The sequence below is a fragment of the Microcaecilia unicolor genome, chromosome 8 (assembly GCF_901765095.1).
Source record: "Microcaecilia unicolor chromosome 8, aMicUni1.1, whole genome shotgun sequence".
NCBI lineage: Eukaryota > Metazoa > Chordata > Amphibia > Gymnophiona > Siphonopidae > Microcaecilia > Microcaecilia unicolor.
In genome coordinates, this window is record NC_044038.1 from 52,553,028 (window position 1) to 52,578,934 (window position 25,907).

Genomic DNA, 25,907 nt, shown 5'->3' on the forward strand with positions numbered 1-25,907 from the left:
GTGCTTGCCTCCTGTTTGTTTCAAGGTGTTAATATATTTTATTACATACAGAACAGGTATATGGTTTCCTTTATTAGACAGGATGGGGAAATAAAGCCAGGTAAAAGTATACTTACAGTAGTCTCTTTACATAGTGCCACTGTCAGACCAAAGAACAAAACAATAGCGGAGTTTACAGGCTGTCAAAAGACACTTTGGAAAATCCTGTTATAACGTACAAGGTACTTTACATACATCACAGTGGAGATGCTTGAAGGGAAGGGGGAAGTACTAGCCAATCAGCTTTTTTGCCTTGCTGTTTGGGAGCCAATGGAGAATAATTGTTTTAAAAAGTGTGCTTTTTCTGTTCAAGGACAGCATGCGGAAAACCGATAGATTACAGGAGCATTTGTTGGTGCACTTAAAGGAAATCCTGTTCCTTTGGCAAGCTCTTAGAGAACATTTGAGGAACTATCCAACAGCCGTATCAGACTGAGGACATGGCTGCAAAATGCAGCGTTTGCAGTTTGAATTTCTTTCCTCTTCACCTCTCCAGCATTGAGTAATGTTAGCAAAGGGCTTCAGTTTGAAGACTAAACATAACATTCTCCAAGCTCATTAGATTCAGGGACCCTGCAGTGAAGGCAGCACATGCTCTGTGATGTCATGAGCAGCTCACAGTCAGCGGAGGGGGCTGGTAGGGTTCTCTGTACAGTAGTAGTGGTTATCCTCGTAAAAGACTGGGGAAGATTTTCTGCTCTTGCCAGTTTACTTCTCCGCAGTGAAAAAGTGTTCATTCTCTTTCCCTTCAGTGTCTTGAATTCCCTTCCTATAGGATTACTGTTGATTGTATTGCTGTTGATCCTTAAAGTAATTTGAATTTATCAGCAAAAATAAAGGCCTATAAATTCCCCAGTAACTTGTTCTCTGTATCACAAAATTGTACCTTCTCCAAAAGCCTGCTGGTTTCATTCTTTTATAATACTTAAAAGCTGTTGGTTGTTGCCTTCTTTAACAATTCCCTGAACTAGAGAAAAATTATGAGGTGGTCTTGCTGCTGTGGTTTGGGGTATTTTCTACTCATATTTTATCTACCCACCATGACACCTCCTTATAGTACTAAGAAGACAATGCTTCTGCTGGAAGAGGTAGGTACTGAGATGCTGTTGCTGATCTTCATGTGGTCAGGATGGTCGCCTTCACCAGGCCTCTATGACATCCTGGAGGAGAAAGGCTGCTAACTAATCAAACTGTTCAACTCACATGACCAACACTGTAAGACAGTCTAGGTTTCTCAACTCTCTACAAAACACTATTACACTTCAAAGCCTGCATTAGGCAAGCAAAGAAGTACTGTAGGAAGGGCACCAAGATTGAGGTTTGGGTCTCACACTTTAAGAGGTGATCTTAAACCATTTGATTTGCTCTGTTCTGTAGCTATACCATAGTATTCTCCAGCAGTCCTTTCTCTATGGTAGCTCTGCATAAGTTAATTACTGCTTCAATTTTCTCCTCTAGAATTTTAGTAGCAGTAAAGAACCTTGTATGACAATACAACTAGATGCTCTTCTATAGAGAATGGTTTGGATTTGAGCTCAGATTTGGAAAGGTGAGTGGTAGACATTCCCTGTAACAGCGGGCTTACAATCTAAGTTTGTACCTGAGCCGATGAAGAGTGAAGTATCTTGCCCGAGGTCACAAGGAGTGTCTGTGAGATCCAGCTTCCCTGTATCACAACTTGCTAAGCACTAGGCCTCTTCTCCACTCCAATGTGCAGATAAGAACCTCAAACCACCTCTGTTTATTGAATGTGCTAACCAAGGCAGTAGAAACAAAATAGCAATTATTTCTGCACCAGCAGGCTGCAAAGACTTTGCTCATGGTTGGTGTGATGGAATTCCAGACAATGTTGCTACTTCAATAATTCTTCTCTAGCCACTATGATGACGCTTCAGCCCTTTAGTACTCAAATGCGTTCTTCATAACCTCCTTCCTTTATACACTTCTATATACAAAAAAAATATTACAAAAGTTGAGCCAGTGCATCCATGTTAAGGCCAGAAATCTGTTCATTGTAAACAGACCACCACAAGTTAACCAGATCGGAGGTCAGTCAGACCTTAGACTAAAATAAGCGTGCAGCAACAGGGTTGAAGTAAGATGTGATCCTAAAGAATAAAGTCGAGTCGTGATGGCAGGTTGTGATATATTTTATTAGGCCAATGTAAGAATTATGCCATGCTGAGTTTCTATGAGGTTGTTGAAGCTACATAGGTCCTCTCCTTAGTTCATATTCATCATCTTTGGATAATATTTATGTTGGTGTAATAAAATGTATCACATTCTGTCAAGTGTGCAGTGATGCTAAATTAGCATACAAAATAAAGGTGGGAATTGTTGCTGCCTTTGTACATGTATCTAAAGGAGAAGTGGACAACAGTTCTCAAGGTCAGCAGCGGTGAAGAAATGAGAAATTTGTGCCAGCAGAACAGTATGAGCAACTCTTGAGTCTGTTAATGACCAAATAAGTAGAACTCGAACCATTTTTACAGAGAAAGAGCCTGTTCAAGGGTTGCCATTATTTCATCATTTTACTTCATATATCTTTTCACCCAATACTCGCAGCTCTTCTTCCTGTAAGTTCTCTCCACCAGCCAGGTCATATAAAATGAATTGCTGAAGCATAGGGAGCGCCTGACAGCACTTATGGATTACTGAATTTCATACTCAAAGTTTACATCATGGAGTGCCCAGTACCTTTCCTCTCCCTTTTATCTCAGGACCTGTCCCTTGCTTTAATGAGCATAAGGGGGCAAATGTGAAGATGTTGAACTTTTTCTTGGAAAGCTATTTGTCATTCTTCCTGCCACATTGCTGTTCTAGAAATAGCCTGTGCATCAGTCTGGATACAGTTCCTTGGATTTCTGCTCTATAATTAAATCCCATCAGTACTAAAAACAAATGGCTTCCACCTTGCTGCTTGCAACCCATCAAGGTCCCATGTTCAAAGAAGAGGGAGAAGAAAGAAAGAGATACATTTGAAAATCAAGGGGCTAAAATTTGTTTTCAGATAAGGAGCAATAGGGAAGTCCTTGAAACCTTCACTCTCCTTTATGAAAAAAAAAACTGCAGAAGATAAGAGAGATTATTATGCCCTTGTGATCTATCTATTTCTGTGGCATTCCCAGAATAATCATTGTACGTTTTTAAAGATCTCTGCCATTCCTATTCTTGTGGGTATCAGGCTTTTGAACCCAGGGAATATACAAGATGAGAACTGCAATTTCAAAGGGAGGGGCTTCTTCTAAGGGAGCAGGCTGTGGAAGGGGGAAGTTAGTCCGATGCAGGAGTCAGTGCAGTTTTCTAGGGTTTGGTTTCCAGCAGCAGGCTTAATGCAGCAGTTGTATGTGTACACCTTGGCATTCAGGAGAGGTGGCTAGGGTTTCTATATTGTTAAAGGAAGAAGAGGATCTTATTCTGGGATGTATGAAACCTGCCACACAATAATGTGGCTCCTTTCAGCCTTGGAAAGAACTGGCTTGACTTGATTCCCTGTATCTCCTGAGTGGTCCTCTGTCTCATCATCTTCCCCATCACCTATAGAAAAAAGGGAAACAGAGTTATGACACAAGCCCTGAGACTTAATGGCATGTCATCAATCATAACTGTCTAGGTTTGCAGAAACTTCCTTTACAGAATTAGATAACAAGATCACTACTCAAGTAGGCAGTCAGAGGCTCATGGTTCTCGTTGCCCACACATGTTGGAAATCCTGCTAACAGAGGCACAGTAATATTCTCGTTAACCAAGAACCAGTAAGTCACCGTTGCTCCTCAAAATCAGGTAGTAAAAGGCAATCCTTGTAGTACTTAACCACAGCCAATCAATAATTAGGAAATATTCTATGATCTAACAGCCAGATAGCAACTTATGACTTTCACTAATTAAGCTGTGGAAAGAGCAACAGTATTATATGAAGCATGGTTCCAAGTGAAGAAATTCCAGGAAAATTCACCTCTTCACATAATCAATGGCCCTCCTTTTAAAAGCAAAAGGGGGAGGGCACCCTGGCCTTCAAAATGATCACTGGTCAAAGGGCAGGTACCAAGACACCAGAATTTCACAAATACATCAAGTGGGCATTTCATACTATGTTCAAACATCTGGCTACTCTAATGTGAAATCTGCATCCATGTGCACCACTGAACTTGTGGAAGCCTTTGCACCAATAAGCACATGATGAATGTGGACAAGACTGTGGGACTAGGACTGCACAAACCTCTCACTATAATCACTCATGTGCACTCTATTCAGCACCATCTCATGACTGGAGTTCTTAAAAACTCAAATATCATAGACAAGAACTTCCATCAATCATACATCTTGTCCCAGGTATCTTCCTTGTACCCCAGTTCATCCATCCTCATCCCCAAGAAGGTCTTTGTTGTCCCATAACACTATCAGTAAACGTTTTCTGCTTGAACCCTGTAGAAAGCATTGAGCGAAGGGTGCTTGGACTAAGCATTAAATGCCATTAAGCAGACTATTCACTATAATGATACAGTTATACCTCTGCTCCCATTCTCTCTGCAAAGAGAAGAGGAACTCACCGATTCGGAAATCAATGTAGCCCTCGCCTCCACTCAGCACCAAAACATTCTTCAGTTTCTGACCCTCAGTTTCTGCAGAGGTGGTGCTGGGGTTCTCTGAGGGGCTGTCCAACACACTCCCATTCAGTGTAGCTAGGACGTTACCTGTAAATATACAACCCAAATCAGGATTATACTACCCATAAGTGCTGATCATTCAGTACCATCGATGACCCTAACTACACAGCAATAGTCAGCAGAATGACCAGCAATTACTTGGTCACATCCATGACCATTATCATACCTGGCACTAGAACCGCTGAGTTGCCCACTAAATAATAGCTACATCTGGAGGACTAGCCTACTGCTTAAGAGTAGTGGGCTGAGAATCAGGAAATCCAGGGTTCAAATTCTGCTGATGCTTCTTGTAACTTTGGGCAAATTGCTTTATCCTCCATTGCCTCAGGTACCACCTTAGACTGTAAGCCATCTGGAGACAGGGAAATACCTGCTATACATGATTAATTTAACTTGTCCTGCGCTGCCAATTAAATGTGAATGCTAAATCCATAAAAATATGCAGCATAGTTGCCTCAGCTAAAGTCTAAAGGCATGCCTGCATTGCAGCTTAGATTAAACTCAACCAAAGGGCATGCAAGATAAATGTAGATGATTATTTAACTAAAAAGACTCAGCATCAGAAGCTAGAAAAGAAGTTAGCAATTTTTCCAATAGTTAAAAAATCTCAACAGATACATACAAAAATGCCACAATTATTTCCAGGTTTGCTTTTCTGATGTATTTACATTTTCTAGATAACGCATTCCCTGGTTGTGTCTGGTCTTGCTGCAAGTGCAGGTATGCTTTTTCTCAATTTAGATAACATCCCTAGTCCAGAGCCAGATTATGGAACACAAATTCAGAATAGTCACTTTTGAAGGATTAACTTTACCAGAAGAAGGACAAGATCTCCAGATACTACTGAATTGCAGATGCTGTTTTACGTTATTTTAGTAGAAAGGGAAAACAAGAAGGGAGGAGAGGAATTCTCATGTTCAACAAAAGCAATGGACAAAAAAGTGAGGAGAGCTCGAAGAGTAAATCAGGAAGTCTTTAATATGGATAGCTTAAAAACGACCTGACACGGCCATGTTATAAATCTACATGAAAATGAGAATTAAAATCTATATCTAAATGATAAAAATATCATTGGTATATTGTTTACAAAATCAAACTTCTTGGATGAAAGGATGATTACACAGTACCATGTCTTCAAAATGTGCTTCATAGAGATTGGCCAAGTCAGGAGCCATGGAAGCACCCATGGCTGTTCCCTTTATCTGTTTAAAGAATTTTCCTTGAAAAGCAAAAAAATGTTTGATCAAGGCAATGGTTGCGAATGCCAAAATAAACCTGTTGAGAATGCAGCAGGTTGTAGTCCTTCCTCTAAATGTGTCATCTATAATGGATATAGCTCTAGCTGTGGAATGTTTGTATATAAGGATTCAATATCAGGTGTCACCGGCAAGGTGTCTGAGAGGTCACCATCAAATCAATCCAGCAAATTAATCAAATGTGTTGAATCACAAATATAAGATGCAATCTGAGGTACAAATGGTCTAAGGAAATGGTCAACATTCTAGAAGCCATATAGCCATATTTCTCTTGGTTTATCCACCAGCCACAACACAAGAGGTACATTTACTTTGTACATACATTCATTATTGAACATATTATGATATCAATTAGGACTGATATCAATTTGTATACACATGTTCTTAACTTTCTAATAATATCATCCATTGATTATTTATTTTATTTTTATTCCATATTTCTCTGTTTAAAAAGAAATAATTTCCAAATAATTTCAATTTCCAATTAATACTGTCTGAATATAATTTTGGTTCATGAAATTTGTAATTCATATACACAAATATTTTTATCATATAATTTACATATACGATTATTTATAATTTCATTTTTAATTATATAATTTATGTTATATATGTCACTAATGTTCATTTGTTATGTTTTTGTATTGAATTTTAATTCTCATTTTCATGTAGATTTATTTGACCCTGATGCAGGCTCCAATGCCGAAACACGTCCCTGTCGGGTCATTTTTAAGCTATCCATATTAAAGACTTCCTGATTTCCTTTTCGAGCTGTCCTCACTTTTTTGTCCATTATTTTAGTAGAAAATAAATAAATTCCGAGGATCTGAGATAAAGCATGAGTTGAATCAAAAGAAGGGGGAGAACTAAAGTAACCTCTTTAAAGAATGCTCTCTATGCCCAGTGGCAGCAGAGCCTTGGTTCTACCCCCATTAGATGTAGTCCCTGTGGTTTCAGGTGACAGTGTGGCCAAGCATTGAGGTGCACAAGAAATACATCTGAACTAAAGCAAATGCCATGCAAGTGCATACCAGGCACTGAGACGAAGAACTTGACAGCATCACGATGTCCATGGAAGCAGAGCTGAGCCTGTGCCATGGAGCAATATGGGATGAAGCTTCCAACAGTCTTGTCGCTGGTGTCATCACTGTACACGTGGATCACTCCTCCAGGCCGCGTCCCCTCACTAGATGTTGGCGATGTCTTATTGGCTGGGGACAGGTTGGAAAAGACCAAGCTTCAATAATTAAACTGAGTATAAGGCACTGCTTATTCAATGGAATAACTATCTTATTTTTTATAGTGAAATTTAGTGCTCATGAAAAGTGTCGGGTTTACTCACTAGTAGCCAAAGTCTTCCATTTATGCCCACAATGTGGGCAGCTGCAGTTAATGTCTCCCTCACACACTGAACTGCCAATACGCCTGAACCCTGATCTGGAAGAACTGCCTTTAAAAATGAAACAGTTTTCATGCCTATTCACTTCTTTGGCCTCTCTTCCGAGACTAATGACAGCAACAGCAATTAATGCCAAACTGTGAAAGTGGCGTTGTAGTTATCTGAACACCTGCCCACTGAGAGCTGGACTAAATCTACCAACTCAATTCGCATAAATTCAACAGTTACAGATGGTGATGACTTTCAGTCACTAAAGACTAACCCCCAAATTCTCTATATGGTGTCCAAAAATGTGCACAGAAATCTGTGCACACTGGCGATTGCTGGGTACAACTTAATTGGTTAACAAACCAATCAGTGCTGATAACTGACCTCTTAACAAGCAATTATCAGCACTAATTGGACTTTACACACACATCCCTCTATACGTATACTATAAAGTTATGCGCTAGTTTTCCAAGGCGCACGATGGGCGGGGGGGGTGTCTAAAATATATATGCGCTGTTATAGAATCATGTCTTCCCTGTACCTGTACTGTATAACCCTGTGCCAAACACCTGAGCCACTCAGTGTCCCCTACTCACAGGAATATATTTAACATGAAAGACCACTAACATAGACAAAATCTTATGGGCAGAAAATATAAATTCAAGAGTTTCTCTCAGATCCAACTCCCTATCTAATGGCTCCCCAGTCTCAGGATGTCCCTTGGCAGGAATGATATATGACTAAGTAGGGTAATGTCCCCTGCACTGTCCTATTAAACCCCAACACTGGCATCAGATGGTAGCCACAAAACTCATGTTTAATGGAAGAAGCAACTAACTAGCTAGTCACACACACAAATACTTAACACCGGCTGCACATATTGTAGCAGGACTTGCTTATCCCCTCCTACTCTGGCAGAGGTAATTTTCCTGCACCTTTTCTGACTTCATGTGCAATTTTCCTTAAGTTAGTCACCCTTATTTGCTATCTAACTCCACCTATTACTCCGTTTATCTATATGTCCTACCTCCGCTTACACCCTATGCTGTCTATTAAGATGTTTTAATATGTATTGAGTTGACATTGTAAGTAGCATATTATTCAAAATACTATAAATTAGAAAGCAAAAAATAATAATAATCTACAAATAGTAACAATTTTGCTTAGTTATGCACTTGGGGAAATATCATGCCATAACTAAAGCATACATTCAACATGTATAAATAAAAAAATGAAACAGCCCAGGGGGAAGTCACAAACTTTTTAACAAGCCCTCAAATGGGCTATACTATCATCGGTTTCTGCTATAAACTGGAAAAAACTGCAGTGGGAACCAACTCTCAACAGAGGAGAAAAAGCTACTGCTCCAAAATAACCGGTGTATTAATCTAACAACACAATGTTAGCATGACATATCCTCAAACTGGAAACTCTCAATTTGGCAATTTTTGCTTGCAAAAAAAGTTCCACAGTACTATGCACACTCAGCAAAAATATGTTCCACACTTATCTGAATGGGCGGACAAAAGTATCCACATTATATCAATAACGATTGAATTTCTAAGCATTCTTCTTTATTGGACATAACTTAATACATTTCTTGATTAGCTTTCGAAGGTTGCCCTTCTTCCTCAGATCGGAAATAAGCAAATGTGCTAGCTGACAGTGTATATAAGTGAAAACATTCAAGCATTACTATGACAGTCTGACAGGGTGGGAGGAGGGGGGTGGTTAGGAAGTATGCATGGGGACATCAAAGCATATCATTGATATTCTAACAGGATGGGTGTGGATAGGTGAGGGGAGGGTGATCAACAGAGACATACAGCTTTATGGTTTATAATGGGCTAGGAACCCCAGATCCTTGTTAAGTCCTTTCTGTTGGGTGTTAAAATATTCAATCATTCTGACTTCAAAGCAGGGGCGTAGCCAGACACCCAATTTTGGATGGGCCTGGGCCCAAGATGGGTGGGCAGAAGAACCCCACCCTATCCCACAGGTGATTTCTCCTTCTCTCGCCTGCATGCCATACGGTCTCTCAAATATCCCCCCTCTCCTGCACACCTTTTAAATAGCAGATTTTCACCGGCAGCGAGCATCAACTAATACACACTGCTCATGTTGGCCCAACAGTCTTCCCTCTGATGCAACTTCCTGTTTCCGCATAAGTGGGAATACATCAGAGGGAAGGCTGTGGGGCCAGTGTGAGTAGTATGTATCAGTCACTGCTCACTGCAGGCGAAGATCTGCTATTTACAAGGTATGCAGGAGGGACAGTTGTTGGGAGTTTTCAGCTTGGGAATCTCTGTCAGCCACATCATAGGTGTGCTGCTACTGGTGGGCCTGAGCTCAAAGTGGGTGGGCCTAGGCCCACCCAAGCCCACCCTTGGCTACGCCACTGCTTCAAAGGTCTTACGTTCTTGTATGGTTTTAAAGTTACCTTTCAGGATTCTCACTGTGAAGTCACTGGTACAGTGTCCTGGTCCTGTAAAATGTTGACCAACAGGCGTGGGAACCCTGCTGGCACCAGTATTGTTCATATGATGTCTATGTAAATTGAATCTTGTCTTAAGCATCTGGCCTGTTTCTCCAATATAGCATCCTTCGTTACATTTTTTACACTGAATGATATATACCACATTGGAAGATGAGCAAGTGAAAGATCCCTTTATGTTGAATATCTTTCCTTTGTGGATGACTTTGGGGTCCTGTGAAATATTTTGGCATAGTTTGCAACTGGATAAATTACTTCCCTGTTCCTTGGCGGTCTCCAGTAACTCCTTCTGAATTGGAACATCTTTACACCCCAAAGATCGCAGTGTTAACCATGCTTCATCTGGGGTCTTTACTTTGCGTGATTTACCGTCCACTGTTAGCCTCGTCCCAAATGGGAATAGCCACTTGTATCGGATCTCCTTTGACCTCATAAATATCGTGGCTTCTTGAAAGGATAGACGCTTTTGCAAAGTAATCCATGCCAGATCTTGAAACACCAATCTTACAGTTCTTCCAAAGAATCTCTTTTTGCTGCCTCGCTTTTGACAATATCTTCTCCTTCATGGGGAAATCAGCAAAACACACTACAATGTCCCTCGGGTTGGATTCTCGCTGCGGGCCAGCCACTCTATGCGCACTCTGGATGCGGAGGTCTGGTAGTTAGCCACCTTCCTCAGGATTCAAAATGTACCCACACAGCTCTCGAATCACTGCTTCACAGTTGCTAAATATATCCAAGTCAGGGATTCCTTTGAATCGCAAATTGTTTCGGTACAACCTATTCTCCACGTCTTCCACCTGCTCCCTGAGTTGTTGTAATTCCAGCGTGTCAGTATTCACTATTTTATGCAGTTTCCCCGTGTCCTGCTTAAGAGTCTCCATCCCCTCCTCCACCTCACCGACACACGTTCCGAAGTTGCAAATTTCAGCCCTAATTTCTCTCAGGGCAGTTGTATCCGTTCGGACTCCCGCCAGATCGGCCTTCAAGTCCTGAAACCAAGCCACTACATCCGATTTCGCAATCTCGCCAGTTTCTTTGAGTCCCTCCTCAGCGTGCTCCTCCCCGGCCGAAGCCAGGCTCACCGACATCTTTGATTCACTCCACTCTGGCCCCGCCGAAGCCGCCAGCGTTTTCTTACATTGATCCATCGAAAAACGGAATCACTCCAGTCCCTTCTTCGGCAGCATAATTCAGGAACCTTTCCCCTTCGATCCACGCTTCGAGTTGCTGCTCAACTCTGTGGGATTTGCTCGCTCTTAACAATGCCCCAATGGAGCTCCACGTTCAAGCTGCCATCCCGGTCCGTGACGTCACTTCCTCCAAGGTTTCATTTTTTATTTATAAATTTTGAATGTATTATTTAGTTATGGCATAATATTTCCCCAAGTGGTTAACTAAGCAAAAATTGCTACTGTTTGTGTAGAATAATTATATGGCATAATGTGTACTGTTATTTGAATATTTTCACTGCTGTTATTGTCTATTGCCTATGTCCAGCTTATTGTTGCTTGGGTGAATTCCTCCAAAAGGAAGTAAACAAATTGCTACTTTTAGTGGTTACAAATAGGAACGAAAGGCAACAGTCAATTAGATATATTCTTCACTGTTCCTTGTGTGTCAGGCTTTCTCTGTTGTGCCTTTTGCAAAAGAAGATACCATAAAGGCATCTTGCAGCCAAAAATGCCACAATTATTTCCAGGTTTGCTTTTCTAATGTATTGCAATGGCTTAAATCAATCAGCACACCAAGCTGCTCATATGCTAACTTTACTTAACTCATAGTATGTGAACTGCTTTTATTTAGGATATACAAATGAAATGCTCCAATCAGCTTTCTTTGCAGACATAGATTGTAGCATGCATTCTGACCTTAGTGCCTAGTGGATAGTGCTTGCTCACCTGGATGAAGAAAAACAGTAATACTGTGCTACTACTTTCTAGGAAAAACTAGTATAATAAAGCCAGATGCAAGAAACCCAGCAGTGGCCATCCAGAGAAGAGAACAGGATAGTGAAGGTTTGCTCAGCTCGTCTGACTCTCATGATGCAGAGAAGAAAACTGCACTAAACCATACAGAAAGCTCTTCACCAGATACTGAAACTTGGTCTAATTAAGGTCAGTTTGCTACTAAATATGTAACTTGAAATTCAAAAGTTCCCCCTGTTTTCTTTCTGCATTCTGTGAAGACACTCCATTTGTGGGAAAGAAGTGCAGAGAACAGTCTGTTTACTGTAATAGGCAGGAAAAATACCAAACAAGCGGAAAAAATAAGATGCATCTTCCAAGTCTTGCTCAGAAAGCAACACTTAACTTACTGGAAGTCAGCTTTCATTGACCCACATCACTGGCTGCTTGTATTCCAGCAGGAGTCTCACATACTGATATTATCTTGGCCAGTGTGTTTTTTTTTCTGGCAAAAAAGATGCCAGTACTCAAATGCCAGGCCACCCTTCAGGGGTGGGGTGATCACTGAGGGACCCACCCCACAATAGCCAGACTCCCTGCAACCAGTCGCAGAATCTACAAGACAGATTTGGTGTGTAGAGTCTGAGCTCTTTCATTAAAACTTGGGGTCCAAGGGAGGGATGAAAAGACTATGTAAAAATTTGATGTTACTTTAACAAAGGTTTTGCTATTGACTTTAGAGATATCATTTTGGTGATTGTAATTGATGCTTAAATGTTGTGGATGTGACATCAATAAAAAAGTTAAACCATAAAACTTGGGGTCCATGGGTCAATTTTAGCAGACAACGGAAAAGGTGCCGGTACTCAGTACCCCCCAAGTACCCCCTCAAAAAAAAGCCCTTCTGGCTCCACTTTACAGACATTGGATTAAAATACTAAAACATGGTATGGGTCTGTGGCTTAGGGCCATAGGGCTCTGCTGTGAGGGGATTCTAGATCTATTTTCCTATCTTTCAGGGCCAGCAGGCCCAGATGCACCTGGGAGATGGTGCACTGTCAAAGGATACCAGTCAGTCTAATTTCATAATTTCCACTTTCCTGAGTTGGTTGATCATGCTCCTTCCCTGGTCCCACCGAAACCTCAATTTTTTAAGGCTGTCTTTAAATCTTAAATGAGAGTTTGTCCTACTCATAGCCTTGTTGATTTAAATCATGTTTGCTATAATTATTACACTTGTCTTGTCTGTGCCTCTTGACTGAACTGTAAGCTCCACAGAGCAGGCACTTTCTCATTTGTATTTCAATAGCACTGTGCCCATCTAGGGGTGCTACAGAAATGCTAAACAGCAGCAGTAGCGCTAATTAGCAATACATTTTCATAAAGAACAAGATATATGTCAAGGTCAAGTTCAGAGAACCAATTTTCAGTGCTGGACATCTAAATCAGTCACACCTGACTATACCATGGTTTTAGATGTGTAACTAAGCACCAAATTTAAGGAACTTAGGGGTCGATGATCAGAAGCAAACGAGGGCACTAGAGGCCAACAGTGCCTTACTAGCATCCACATTTGCTCCCGCTCTATAATCAGAGCTGGTGAGAGCTTGCCGGCTCTGAACGCTAATTGCAAGCAAATGCATGCAAACAAGGGTCTCCTGCATTCCTCTCTCATGATCAGTGGGCAGCGCGTCAAACAAGGGTGCTGCTACCATTGCAAACCCTGTGCCAGCTCAGAGCTGGCATTATGGTTTGCCAGTGAGGAAGGAATGAGGGAAACCCACTGAAGAGGTTTGGCAGGTCCGGAATTTTCTTCCAGACCTGTCAAACCTAAGCCTGCCCCCCCCCCCCCCAAACACCTGGATGTCTGGTGGACCTCCAGGCCCCCCACCCCAAAACACAGCTAGCTTCCCCTCCACCCCCCCCCCCTCAATTGAACAAAAATGTCCTGGTGGTGCAGTGGGACCGTTATCTAGCTAGCTAGCCCACGCACCCTCTCCCCCCAGCAACCTACCTCTCCGTAATAGTAGTAAGTGGAGGAGGGAAGGACTAGCACTCCCTCCCTCCTTTTCGGGCGCCTTCCCAAAATTGCAGGGTCCCGCCCTGTCCGGTGCAGGCAGGGCTTAACCCTTAAGCCCCGCCAAGTGCAGAAGTACCCCTATGATCACAGTTAATAGCGTGCATAAATTTGCATGCTAATAGCTTTGATCATAGGGGCGTTAAACCCTTGTGCTGTTCCGGTGCTATTTTTAGAGCGTTATTTGGAACAGCGTGGGGCTTCTGATCATCAGCCCATCAGGGTCCTATTTACAAACCTGCACTGAGGCTTTGCAGTTACTGCACAGTAATTGCCAAAATTAACACATAATAACTGCAACATGTGATAACTAACTCCCAGTTAACTGTAAAGCACAGTCACTATCCATTTGAAACCTCCTTCAGTGCTACGTGGCAACTACCACATTAACCAGCTGCTAAATGCAGTAAGGACACCTAGTAACTGCTATGTTATCAGCTGATACAGGTTAGTAAATAGAGGCTCTAAACAAATGCAGCTTTATATGTTCTATACCAAATGGCAATCTTCTCTAATTTTATGTGCACAGAGTTAGCTATCACTCCACTTAGACACAATTGGGTCAGTTCAGTGGCTTTTATCTGTATAAGAGCACCATTATCCACAGAAATGCTTTAGCCAGGCCTATCCGTGAATATTCAGTGGAACTATCCAGATAATGCCATTGAATATCCTTGCAGACTGCCTCAGCAGATAGTGTCGGGGTGGTCTAGGGGCAGAGCTGAGACTGGTGGTCCTAATTTTATCCAGATAGCTGTTGGGATAGAGAGCTGAATATTGCCATTAACTGGACAGCACCAGTGGGGAGCACTGAATCCAGATATTCAGTACCAGCCTCAATCTGAATACCCGCCCTGGACTGAACTCACCCAAATACTGCTTGTGTTTGACAACCCAGGGCAATGTTCTCTGGTGGCACTCTGATGTTACAGGTTCCCCTGCAGAAAGATTTAAATCTTATGGAACAGCTACCTTCACAAAGTGCAGCGAATGGTTTAAATTTACACATTTTGACATCTGAGTTTGTATGTTTGAAACTGACATTATGTATGTTAGACCGGTTTGCAATATCTGGTGAAAGAAACATTTTGCTATTTCAATTCACTTTATTACATGCGCAATTTCTTGAAAAGACCTCTCAGTGAGGAACTCTGAATGGAGAATGGCAAGAGGATGCCATTACTCAGTATTCCATGGCTATAGAAAATGAAAAAAACTTAAAGAGTCTTGGATGACAGCATGGAGCGTCCATCTAGGAAATTTCAAAATCATCATCACCTTTCCATCCTACTATTTGCCAGCAGCACTGTACTAGTCTTAATTCTGATCTACAAAGCCAGACAAGTTCAAAATAATGGGTAGGAAAGTGCAAGATGCCCTGTACCACAGGTTAGCACCACACCAACCTCTCCTGGTCTCTTCTCAGGAACCGCAACTTAAAACAGCAGGATGAATGAATGAAAGGATGGATGGATGGAATACATGGTCCAGCAGGAGGAAGGTCCTCAACTTACCCCTGAGCCCAAGGAGCTGTCCCCGATGGAGGACTACAGCTAGTAGAGGCAAGATGAGGAAACCAAGAGAAGGGAGGAGAGAGAAATAGAGACAGGTGGGGGTGAGAAGAAAAAGTCAATTATTGGGAGAAACCAAATAAAAAAAAAGTAAAACCAAGCCAAGAAGCCAAACATTATTTGCTAGTCCCTAGGAATTTGCAGGTAAATACACATTGTTTTTGCTGCTGAACAAGACAGTCCTTTAGAATTTAATAGAAAGGGAAGGTGTTAAAGAAACTTCAAAATCAAAGGACTAGAAGTACAAACATGCTCAGCCGCATTACTGCATGCCAACACACATTAATGCACATTATTTACCCCAAGTCTCATTTTAAGCAACAGGATCTGTTTACTAATAATGCATGTTAACGGTGTTAGCGCATGCTAAAGCAGTAGCTCAATCAGCAGCATAGCCAGATAGCAAATTTTGAGTGGGCCTAGGGGCAGAATAGGTAGGCAAGAAATATCCTCCCCACCCTCCTGTCCCCACTCCCACTATAAATACCTGAGCTGGGTGGGGATCCCCAAGCCCTGCCAACTGAAGACCTCCTCCAGTCCTCCAAAGGTGCCTAGCAGCCCAGTATGCCATGCCGCAAAGCTGTGCAGTCGATTTGGCAGCAGATTTCCTCAGACTGAGCTGGCATCTAGTGCATGCTCACTTCTCGGAGGACTGGAGAAGGACTTCAGCTGGCAAGCTTGGGTATCCCTACCAGACACAGTAAGGGTGTGCCACTGCTGGGAGGGGCCCCAGTCCACCAGGGCCCATCTGTAATTATGCCTCCAAGTAAATCTAGCCCAGCGTTCACAAAGTTGGACATGTAACTATGATCTTGATCCACCAAGGTGTTTTCCAACAGAGCATGGGAGAGAAGGCTCTGTGGAATCAGGCCCTATCAACAATAACTTTATGAGGAGACACTTGCTTTTGATGTCAAGTCAAAATGACGGGTCAGTACATCACTAGGCAATAACTCATGTTTCTTTCTGGTGGAAACGACATTTGAAAACGTTAGAAGGGCATAGTCTCCAGGATTTGTTCCAACTGAAATAATTTCTGTTCATCTCAGATGAAAACTGTATGTAAAGCTTTCTGTAAACTGACACACTTTCTGTTTATCCACCCATCCAAAAGGATGACAATAACTTCTTTAAGTGCTGGGGGAAAGAGAACCATCCTGTCTATCTAAACAGGGATTCTCAACCCAGTCCTCGGGACACTCCTAGCCAGTCAGGTTTTCAGAAGATCCACAATGAATATGCAGGAGATAAATAAGCACGCACTACCTGGCCTAGGTTGAGAACCCCTGATTTTGATGGTAATTTCATAACAAGGCATGAACTCTCCCCGACAGTGCACATACTTTCTAAGAAACACACATACATCATACCTCCTCCCAAACTACCGTGTTTCCCCGAAAATAGGACATCCTCCGAAAGTAAGACCTAGTAGAGGTCTTGCTGCAATTTGAAAATATAAGGCCTCCCCCGAAAATAAGACCTAGCAGGGGAGGCCTTATTTTTCGGGGAAACATCGGGGTCACCACCCCACCCGAGATCGCCGGCTCCCCCCCTCGATTGGCGGCTCCCCCTGCCCTCAATCGCTCCCGGAACTAACCTCTTAAATGCTTCCTTTCACCTTCGCACTCGCCGCAAGCAGCAGGGCTGGCCACTCCTTCCTTCCGTGTCCCGCCCTCGCCTGATGTTACGTTACGTCAGGCGAGGGCAGGACACGGAAGGAGTGGCCTGCCCTGCTGCTTGCGGACAGTGCGAAGATGAATGGTGAAAGGAAGCGTTTAAGAGGTTAGTTCCGGGAGCGACTGAGGGCGGGGGGAGCCGGCGATCTCGGGTGGGGGGGGGGCGACCCGATGTTTCCCCGAAAAATAAGGCCTCCCCTGAAAATAAGACCTAGCAGGTCTTGGGGAGCAAAATTTAATATAAGACAGTGCCTTATTTTCGGGGAAACACGGTATATCTCGAGGACCTGCCAACAGAAGATCCTGTCAGAACCTGATCTTACACTTGTGTATTTGGCTCTACAGTCTTCTAAGAGTCATTTTCTATACATGAGACATGTTTTAAATGCAGAAAGATCATCCACTTAGAGGGAAATTCTCAAAGCCATTTCCACAGGTAAAACACAGAAACATGATGGCAGATAAGGGCCAAAAGGCCCATCCAGTCTGCGCTTCCTCAGCAACCCCTAACTCCTCCTTTTCCTAAGGGATCCCATATGCCTGTCCCATGCTTTTGGTCTATGGCTATACCTAGAATCTTCAGGTTTGGCTCTAGGGGTTGTGGGTATGTGATTTGGTCAACAGTAAAATGTTTATTCGGGACAGAGTAAAAAGGGTTGGTTAAGATTAGAAATTTAGTTTTATCTCTGTTAAGTTCCAATTTGAAAGTTGTAGCCCATTTTTCCATCAAATCTAACCCAGATTTAATAGTACTCTGTATATCAAGAATGTCCTTGTCAAAGAGGAGATAAACTGTTACATCATCTGAATAGATGAATGCGTTTTAACCAGATAACTCCAATTTCCTTCACAATGGAATAGTAGTTTATAGTTTGTTTGGGTTTGTTATACTGCTATTAACTAACTTGCAGATCACAACAGTGTACAAGTCTAAAAACAAGGAAACAGAAAAAGAACTACAAAAAATTGACAGGACAACGATCAGTTAGAAAACAGTACTTTACATGCAGAAATGGGCTTTCTGAAAACTACCCACCTTAAATGTGCGTAAAATGACACATTGTGGTATCGTACCTCATAATCATAATTTACTCAGGAAGAGGCATTTCTGGAGGCAGGGTTGGAAATTTATGCAAACTTTGGAATCTTCCAAAGTGTATTAGTTTACTTGGAAAAAGTACTCTCAGAAAAAGGAGGTCCCCATGTCTATGGGTACAATTTCCTTAAATAAATTTCAAAGCCAAAGTGAATGTAAAGGTTAGACAGTGCAGATAAAAGTGGAGTTTGAAAACTGCTCTTTTAAACACAAGAACTGCTCTGCTCTTTCTGGCATTGAGGCCAGTACTGTACTAGACAGCCAGACAGTACTGTTGCTGCCAGATGTAGTAAGTACAGCAGTTTGTGGATGGAAGACAATGGTCAAATAAGCATCACTTACTCTCAGTTAGGGGGATGGAGATGACGACCCCATTTCCTGTTCCTACCCAGAGGCGGTTCCCAGCAATGAGCAGAGCTGTGATTCGCACAAAGGAGAAGCCCAGCTTTCCGGTGCCTGCCAATTAAAACAGACGCTTTACATGTGCAGTCAAGAAAGACACTCTCCAGCAGTAAACAGACTCCAAACACTAAAATCAAATCCTATTCAATCCTTTAAAACCAAGACCAGTGGTGTACTTAGGTTGGCTGCCACCCAGGGTGGGTCGCCGCTATGCCCCCCCCCCCCCTCTGTGCATCACCCCCCCCAGCGCATCACCCCCTCCCCCCTCTCGGCACATCATCCGCCTCCCCTTCCTCCGAAGTGCATCTTCCTCACCACCTGGGGGTGCATGAAGCAGTCGTGCAGCTGTCAGCTCTGCTGGTCCCCTGCCCCGGAACAGGAAGTAATGTCAGAGGGGGCAGGAAGCCGACAGCCACATGACTGCTCCATGCACCCCCTTGCTGCCTGAACCCGGAGCAGACCGCCCCCACCATCCCTCCCTTGGTACACTACTGACCAAGACTAATCCAGTGTATAACAAACTAGATCACAGATGTGCAGGAGACAGATAACATTGCTTACTGACATCCATGAAGAAAAATGTTACAGTAGACACTGAAAATTACTCTGTGATACAATAAGCCAGCACATCAATTTTTTTGTGGCCATGATCGCAGTCCAATAAAACTGTATGACCCCCAGAGGTGCAGAATAATGATGCACCTATGGAGAGCCCACTCAGGGCACAAATCAAAATGCAGGTTTTGTGACCCTATTTGGGTTCCCAACTCACAGTTTGGGAAGCTCTGTAATGAGGATAAGACAGGCTTAAGAAAGTCAAAATCTATTTACTGGATAAAAGAGGGGAAAGGGGGATAAGAGTGAAACAAAAAAAATATTTAACAGGCCTCACTACAGTACGGCTAAGGAAAAAAAAAAGGAACTCAAGGACAAGAGATCATGATATGAAGTTGCAGGGGATGAAACATGAAACAAATACTTCTTTAGTGGGAGGGTAGTAAGTTCCTGGAACAGTCTATCAGCAGAAGTGGCAAAAACCAAACCCATGATAGGATTTAAACGCTCTAGAGACAGACAAAGACTGCAGGGTGATAAGAGGCAGAAATAATGAGTGCGGCAGCTACTCAGTCATTAGCAGCCAAGAGGGAATAATACAGGCCAATGCTGATAATGTTTGTTCTGTAAAATACTTTTCTTTACATACATGTGAGTGTTGGAGCCAGTGTAAATAAGTGCTTCAGAGTATGTAAATGAAGCAATATAGACAGAAGTATGGACAAGCTTATTTTGGCTTTTTGCCTTTAACGTGCACTGACATTACAGCCTGCATATGCTCAGTACAGTTTCCTTACGTTTTTCATAAGTGACTTTTAACTATTCAGGACTGGGTAATCAGGAACTAGGCTCATGAACAGGAAAATGAAGCAGTTATTTCCACTGTCACCCAATCCAGTGACATCCCACCTGCCATAAACCTCCCCTTCCCCACAGCTCCATTTCAAGCTTTAAAGTGGGTAAACCTATACTAACAATTTACTAATATAGCTCTGCATGAATTATTGTACTAACATTACAAGAAACAAAAATAGGTAGATAGATAAATAGATAGAAATGCAGAATTTCTGGGGTTTCTCAGAGCTGCCTTCAGTCCTCTCTCAGAGTACGCAGCGCCTATGATAAGATGAGGAATATCTCTCATTTCAGAACGATACTCCTCTCTCCTACCTAACATCTTGCTGACATAGGGCTCGATGTCCACATCTTGCAGGTGTTGATGGGTGTGGGCATGGTACAGGCGTAATGTTGAGTCTAGACGGATGGACACCCACACACCATCTCCAATCCATGCCAACTGACGAACCTGGCTCTCCCTTCGAGGATGGGCATCAAAGGACTTCTGAAGAGTAAAATGCGGAAAGAGTGGCACAAAGCGAGTTTACATCATTTATTTAATTTATTTATTTATTAGGATTTATTTACCGCCTTTTTGAAGGAATTCAATCAAGTAAGAATAGACCAAACATGAGCAATAGGCAATTAAAGCAGTAAAAATATTTGAACAACAATACAAAGTATGGCATGGTATACTACTTGCAATGGCAACACAATATGTACTAGAACATTATAATTGGTAGTGAAGGCTAAGGCAAAGTTGTAGCATATAGATGAGTAAGAAAGTAGGAAGAATTAGAAAGTAAGGTGATTGATTTGAAGAAAGTTGCATGTGAGGTCAGAGAGATGGTTAAATATTATCTCAGCTAGGGTAGGAGTGGATAAACATGTCCCGCTGCAGTATGTGCAGCCCGAGTCAATCCTTATGTGTGTGAGTGAGACTAACAAGTTAGTTACTTCTTCCATTAAAGGCTTGGTTGAAGAGCCAAGCTTTCACCTGCTTCCTGAAGTACAGGTAGTCTTGTGTTAAGCGGAGCCTTTCAGGTAATGCATTCCAGAGTGTGGGGGCTACTCCGGAGAAGGCTTGCAATATTAATAAAACTTCTGCAGATTCCTAGTACTGTTCTTTGCTTTTTCAGGTTTACAGGGCAGTGTTTGTTCCAAAGGTGATTTCCATGGTTCCCCAAAATCTCTGTTCACATTAGTACCTGATGTCAGGGGTGTAGCCAGACAACAGATTTTGGGTGGGTCTGGGCAAGAAGTGGGTGGGCATCAAGTGTTCTCCCTCCCCCACCACCATTAAAAAATATCTCAGCTGGTGGTAAAACACTTCTTTCCACCTTGGCTGTCTGCAGCAGGCATACGCTGAAAACTGAGCATGTGCAGGTGCCAGTATCATGGAGAGTAGCGTTTTCATTACCATCAGGGGGAAGTCTTCAGCTGGAAGAGCTTGGGATCCCCACCAGCTACTACTAAACATGTGCTACTGATGTGTGGGCCTGAGCCCTAAATGGGTGGCTACGCCACTGCCTGATGTAGCTCCTGCTTTATTGAAACCACATCTGCAGAAAGCTTCCAATGCAAACCAAAGTTGCTGTAGGATACACAGATTTAGTCATTTCTTTAAACATAGCAGGGACTCTGATTAGGGGTTGTTTTGGGGCTCTCTGCCTGGGTAGGGAAGGGTGGATTGTTATCCTTTCATAGATTGTTATCCTTTCATAGATGGCCTGGGGTCATAAGAGTCCAGACGCTAGGTCATCTCAGTGTATGTTTAAGATATGGGTCAAAGTAGGGCTGGGGGGAGGGAGGTGATCTTATACACAACTGTGAAATTTGAAAGGAATTTCAGGTAGTTATGGGGAGGGTATGGGAGTCCTCTTACAAACTAAAAATGGGACCATGTTTTATCTAGTTTTGTCTAGATTTATTGTTTAGTTGTTCGACATTGGCTTTGTTTGATCCTGAATAAAAATCATTACCATAATGGGTAGGGATGGGTTTATGTAATTGTTAACAGTTTGATGACCGTCTGTACTGTTACATCTTTATTATGTATGTTTTGATATTGGAATTTCTGTTTATTCATTGTTGGATTTGTTTACATTGACTTGTCATCAATAAAAATTGTTGAAACATAAACATAGCAGGGACTCTGTACATGTTTCTGATTAAGTAGCACATACCAGAAACTCTTAGGGAGGAGACTATGATAAAGAGTTTTAAACTCTTAGGGTGGAGACTATGATAAAGAGTTTTAAAAGATATAAGAAAGACATTTACCCCCTCATTCTATAATCCTGTGTGCACATTTTTGCACTTAGGGGTGAATTCTATATATGGTGCTGAGAAAAGCGCTGATCTATAAGCTGCACTAAATGTTAGGCAGTTTATAGAATAGTGCTTACGCCCGGGACTCAGTCTCATGCCTCTTCAGACATGGCCATTTGCATCAACTGAAACCTGGCGGGAGTCCTCCACCTATAGTCCTGCCAGTGGGTGGTGCTGTTTTACCATCACATTTTCAATAGTGAAGGGCATGCAAGCTCTGCAGGACTCCATGGAATCTGCCTGTGATTGAAAACACAGTATTGAAGCACCACCCCCCACTGGCAGCAATGCAGTTGGAGGACTCCCGCTCAGCTTAGAGGGAATAGTGCTCATGACTCTCCCATTTCTGTGCCCCTTTTTGTACTCACATGTAAAATTTAGGTGTGGATCCCGTGCCTAAATTTATGCACGTAAGTTCCAATTAAATCTAATTAGTTCCAATAATTGTTAAAAAGCCAATTATTGGTGCTAATTAGCTCATTATTCAATTAAATTATACACACCCAAATTTGTGCGCAGAATTTTTGTTGACATTTATAGAATTAGGGATTTAGGAGTAGATTCTACATATGATGCATAAAAAATCAGCACCAAAATGAAATATGCCTAGGTGCATTCTATAAAGTTTGCCTAAATTTAGGCGTACTTTATAGAATAAGCCTAAATATCCGCATGGTTTGTAGAATACACCAAGCGCTCGTCCTCGCAACTAAATTTAGTCACGAGCAGTTACACAAAGTTAAACTTGGTGTAATTGCAGATGCCTAAATTACACGTGGATTGGGTGTATTCTATAACCTCATGCATAGATTTAAAAAATGCCCATGATCTGCCCATGACCACACCCCCTTTTCCACTATGTGACTTTGAATTCATGCGCATCACGTTATAGAATACGCTTAGATAGTTCTGCACGTAAATTATAATTAATGCCTATTAGTGTCAATAATTGCTTGTTCAGAGGCAATTACTGGTGCTGACTGGTTGTTAACTAATTAAGTTGCGCACGCAAAACTAGAATACAACTGAATTTGTGTGTGCAACTTAAGTCACGCTATATAGAATCCGGGGCTTAGTGCTCAAAACTGTGCACACTGGTTATAGAATACTGCCAATTATGCACATAACGTAAGTGCCTCATTAGGTGCAAATTAACAGTAACAAGCCCAGGGGCATAGCCAGACCTGGGCGGGAGGGGGGGCCAGAGCCCGAGGTGGGGGGCACTGTTTAGCCACCGACCCCCGTCGCCGACCCCCCCACTTTGGACCCCCCCCCCCCCCCCGCCGCCGCAACTGCAAACCCCCCCCCCTCCGCCGCCCGCTCACTCCCCCGCCCCACCGCTGCATCAGGTACCTTGTTTGCTGGCAGGGGTTCCCAATCCCTGCCAGCCAAAGAGTCTTCTTCAGCGCCGGTCAACTCCGGCACTTTCGTTGTGGGATCATCTGTTTCTGACACCTTATGTCCTGATGCGGTGGGGCGGGGGGTGGGCGCCACAGTGGGGGGGAAGTCAAATGTAGAGGGGGCCAGGGCGTAATCTGTGGGAGCCCATGTCCCCGTGGCCTCACATAGCTACGCCCCTGGTAACAACCAATAATCAACTATTATTGGAGTTAACTGGCCCTAATTTGTAGTTACTCCTGTAACTGCTCTAGGCGGTATTCTATAAGGTTAGTACCTAAATTGTATAGCGCATAACTGTGAGAGACGCGTGGAGTGGACATGGGAGGGTTGGGGCAGGGATGGGCCAAACAGTTACACAGTAAGCTTTTAGAATACTGTCAATGATGTATGTATCTGCTGTATTTAGGTGCATGCATTTAGGACTGCCATACAGCTAGCATGCGTGCTCGCACCTAAAATTATATGCGTAACTGCGGACTTTCACAAGTATTGTATAATGGCAATTAAGCACTTAATTGCTATTATAGAATTAACATTTCCCATACACACTTTAGGGACTAATTTTAAGCAACCTGTACAGAATTATCCCCACCTTCTGGCTTCTTCCCTTGGCACATAACAAATGGCAAATCATTAGCATTAGCCATAAGTTGAGAAGGGGCTGAAGAGTTCCATGGGAAAGGGAAGGGATGGGGGGGGGGGGGGGGGATTAAGAGTTCTTCTGAAAGGCAATAGATGGATAAGAGATTCTCCTATCATGAGGAGGTTCTTATAACTGAAGCTAATTTTCTAGAAATATAGAGCTAGATTCTATAAAACTCTATTCTATAAGCTGTGCTTAAAATTAGGCATGGTTAGGCCCAGATAGGCGTAGCCATTTGCACCAACTGAAATGTGGTGCAAATGTACATTGCTACATTAAGCGCGTATCCTTGTTATTCCATAACAATGCACGTTAATTTTAGAAATGCCCCCATTCCGCCCATTACCCTCCCATTTCTATACCCCCTTTTTCAAATTAGACATAAATTTTAGGTGCAGATCCCATGCCTAAATTTATGCATGTGAAGTTCAATTAACTTTAATTAGTGTTAATTGCTTGTTAAAAATTGCATGTACAAATTGGATGCATACCCATATTTGAACATGCAACTTTTGGCAATGTTTACAGAATTAGGGAGATGGTGCAGAAATCTTGTGTTTCTGATGTATAGGCATGTCTGTACCTGAATGTAACTCACCTTGAACTACTTAGAAAGGTGTGAGCTAAAATCCTAAGAGTACATAGGTTCTACCTATGTGTAATGTGATGGGCAGCAAAAGGAGAACTCGTAAATTCCTCCCATTCACAGCGTGTTCATTTTAGTAAAGTCAAAGAAGTGGGTAGGATTTTGTACGCTTGAAGAGACATATCTATAAGAGAAAGGGAAAAAAAAAGCAGACCTGCCACCATCCAGTCCTCTCACTCTCGGTCCCCCGCCCACATTACCTCAATTTGCATAGTCTTGGGCTGGATAACATGGACTTTGTTCTTGTAACCACACCAAACCCTGTCATACACGACAGCCATGCAGCGGATGGAGTGGTGTGTGTGCCCCAGATCCATGAGGTGATAATTACTCAGATCCCACTGACCATCTGTAGAGACAAAAAAAGGCAGGAGGTAAGTCAGATTACAACCACATGCTAAGCAATATTCATACTAATATTTTAATAACCTATTCTTGCATTTTCATTGGGATTATGCATATCTGAATGACCTTCCCTCTGTTTTGATAGATCTGTTCTGTTGGCGGGTTGAGGGGAGATAAGGTTGTCTTTGAGGGGGGTGGGGGAGGGGGCTTGGAACTGGAATTATAGCTTTCAACTGGACACCATAAAGGGTTACTGGAACATGATATTGCAAGCTAAGTTGACTGTAATGAACTGATAAAGATTAAATACACTGACAATGGATAACAGATGATGAGATATACAAAACAAAATACTAAATGGGACAAAAGAAGATCAAAAGAAAAGTGTGATATGCAGAGTGGTTTATTTATTCATCATTCTCAATTAAATGCATCCAAAATAAGAAAAGATTGTACAATATCACAAGAAAACCTGGATAAAAACAAAAGACACAACAACCCAAGCCATCCACAGCAGGACCATAAAAATTCAAAATGTGAATTATTAACATCACGTATACTGCATGGGTACTTCTAT

At 42.4% G+C, this 25,907-nt stretch overlaps 1 protein-coding gene across 1 annotated transcript in view; it reads right to left on the minus strand.

The window, feature by feature from the left end:
- Positions 1-59: 59 nt before the first annotated feature.
- MAPK8IP3 (mitogen-activated protein kinase 8 interacting protein 3) overlaps positions 60-25,907 on the minus strand; it is a 229,698-nt gene continuing 203,850 nt past the window's right edge. Inside the window, exons 25-31 of the mRNA XM_030211285.1 lie at positions 25,186-25,334; positions 20,298-20,469; positions 18,513-18,626; positions 15,342-15,380; positions 6,994-7,173; positions 4,590-4,733; positions 60-3,576 (exon numbers count right to left, since the gene is read on the minus strand). Of these exons, the coding sequence (XP_030067145.1) occupies positions 3,452-3,576; positions 4,590-4,733; positions 6,994-7,173; positions 15,342-15,380; positions 18,513-18,626; positions 20,298-20,469; positions 25,186-25,334 (923 nt within the window). The 3' untranslated portion in view covers positions 60-3,451. The remainder of the gene's footprint in view (positions 3,577-4,589; positions 4,734-6,993; positions 7,174-15,341; positions 15,381-18,512; positions 18,627-20,297; positions 20,470-25,185; positions 25,335-25,907) is intronic.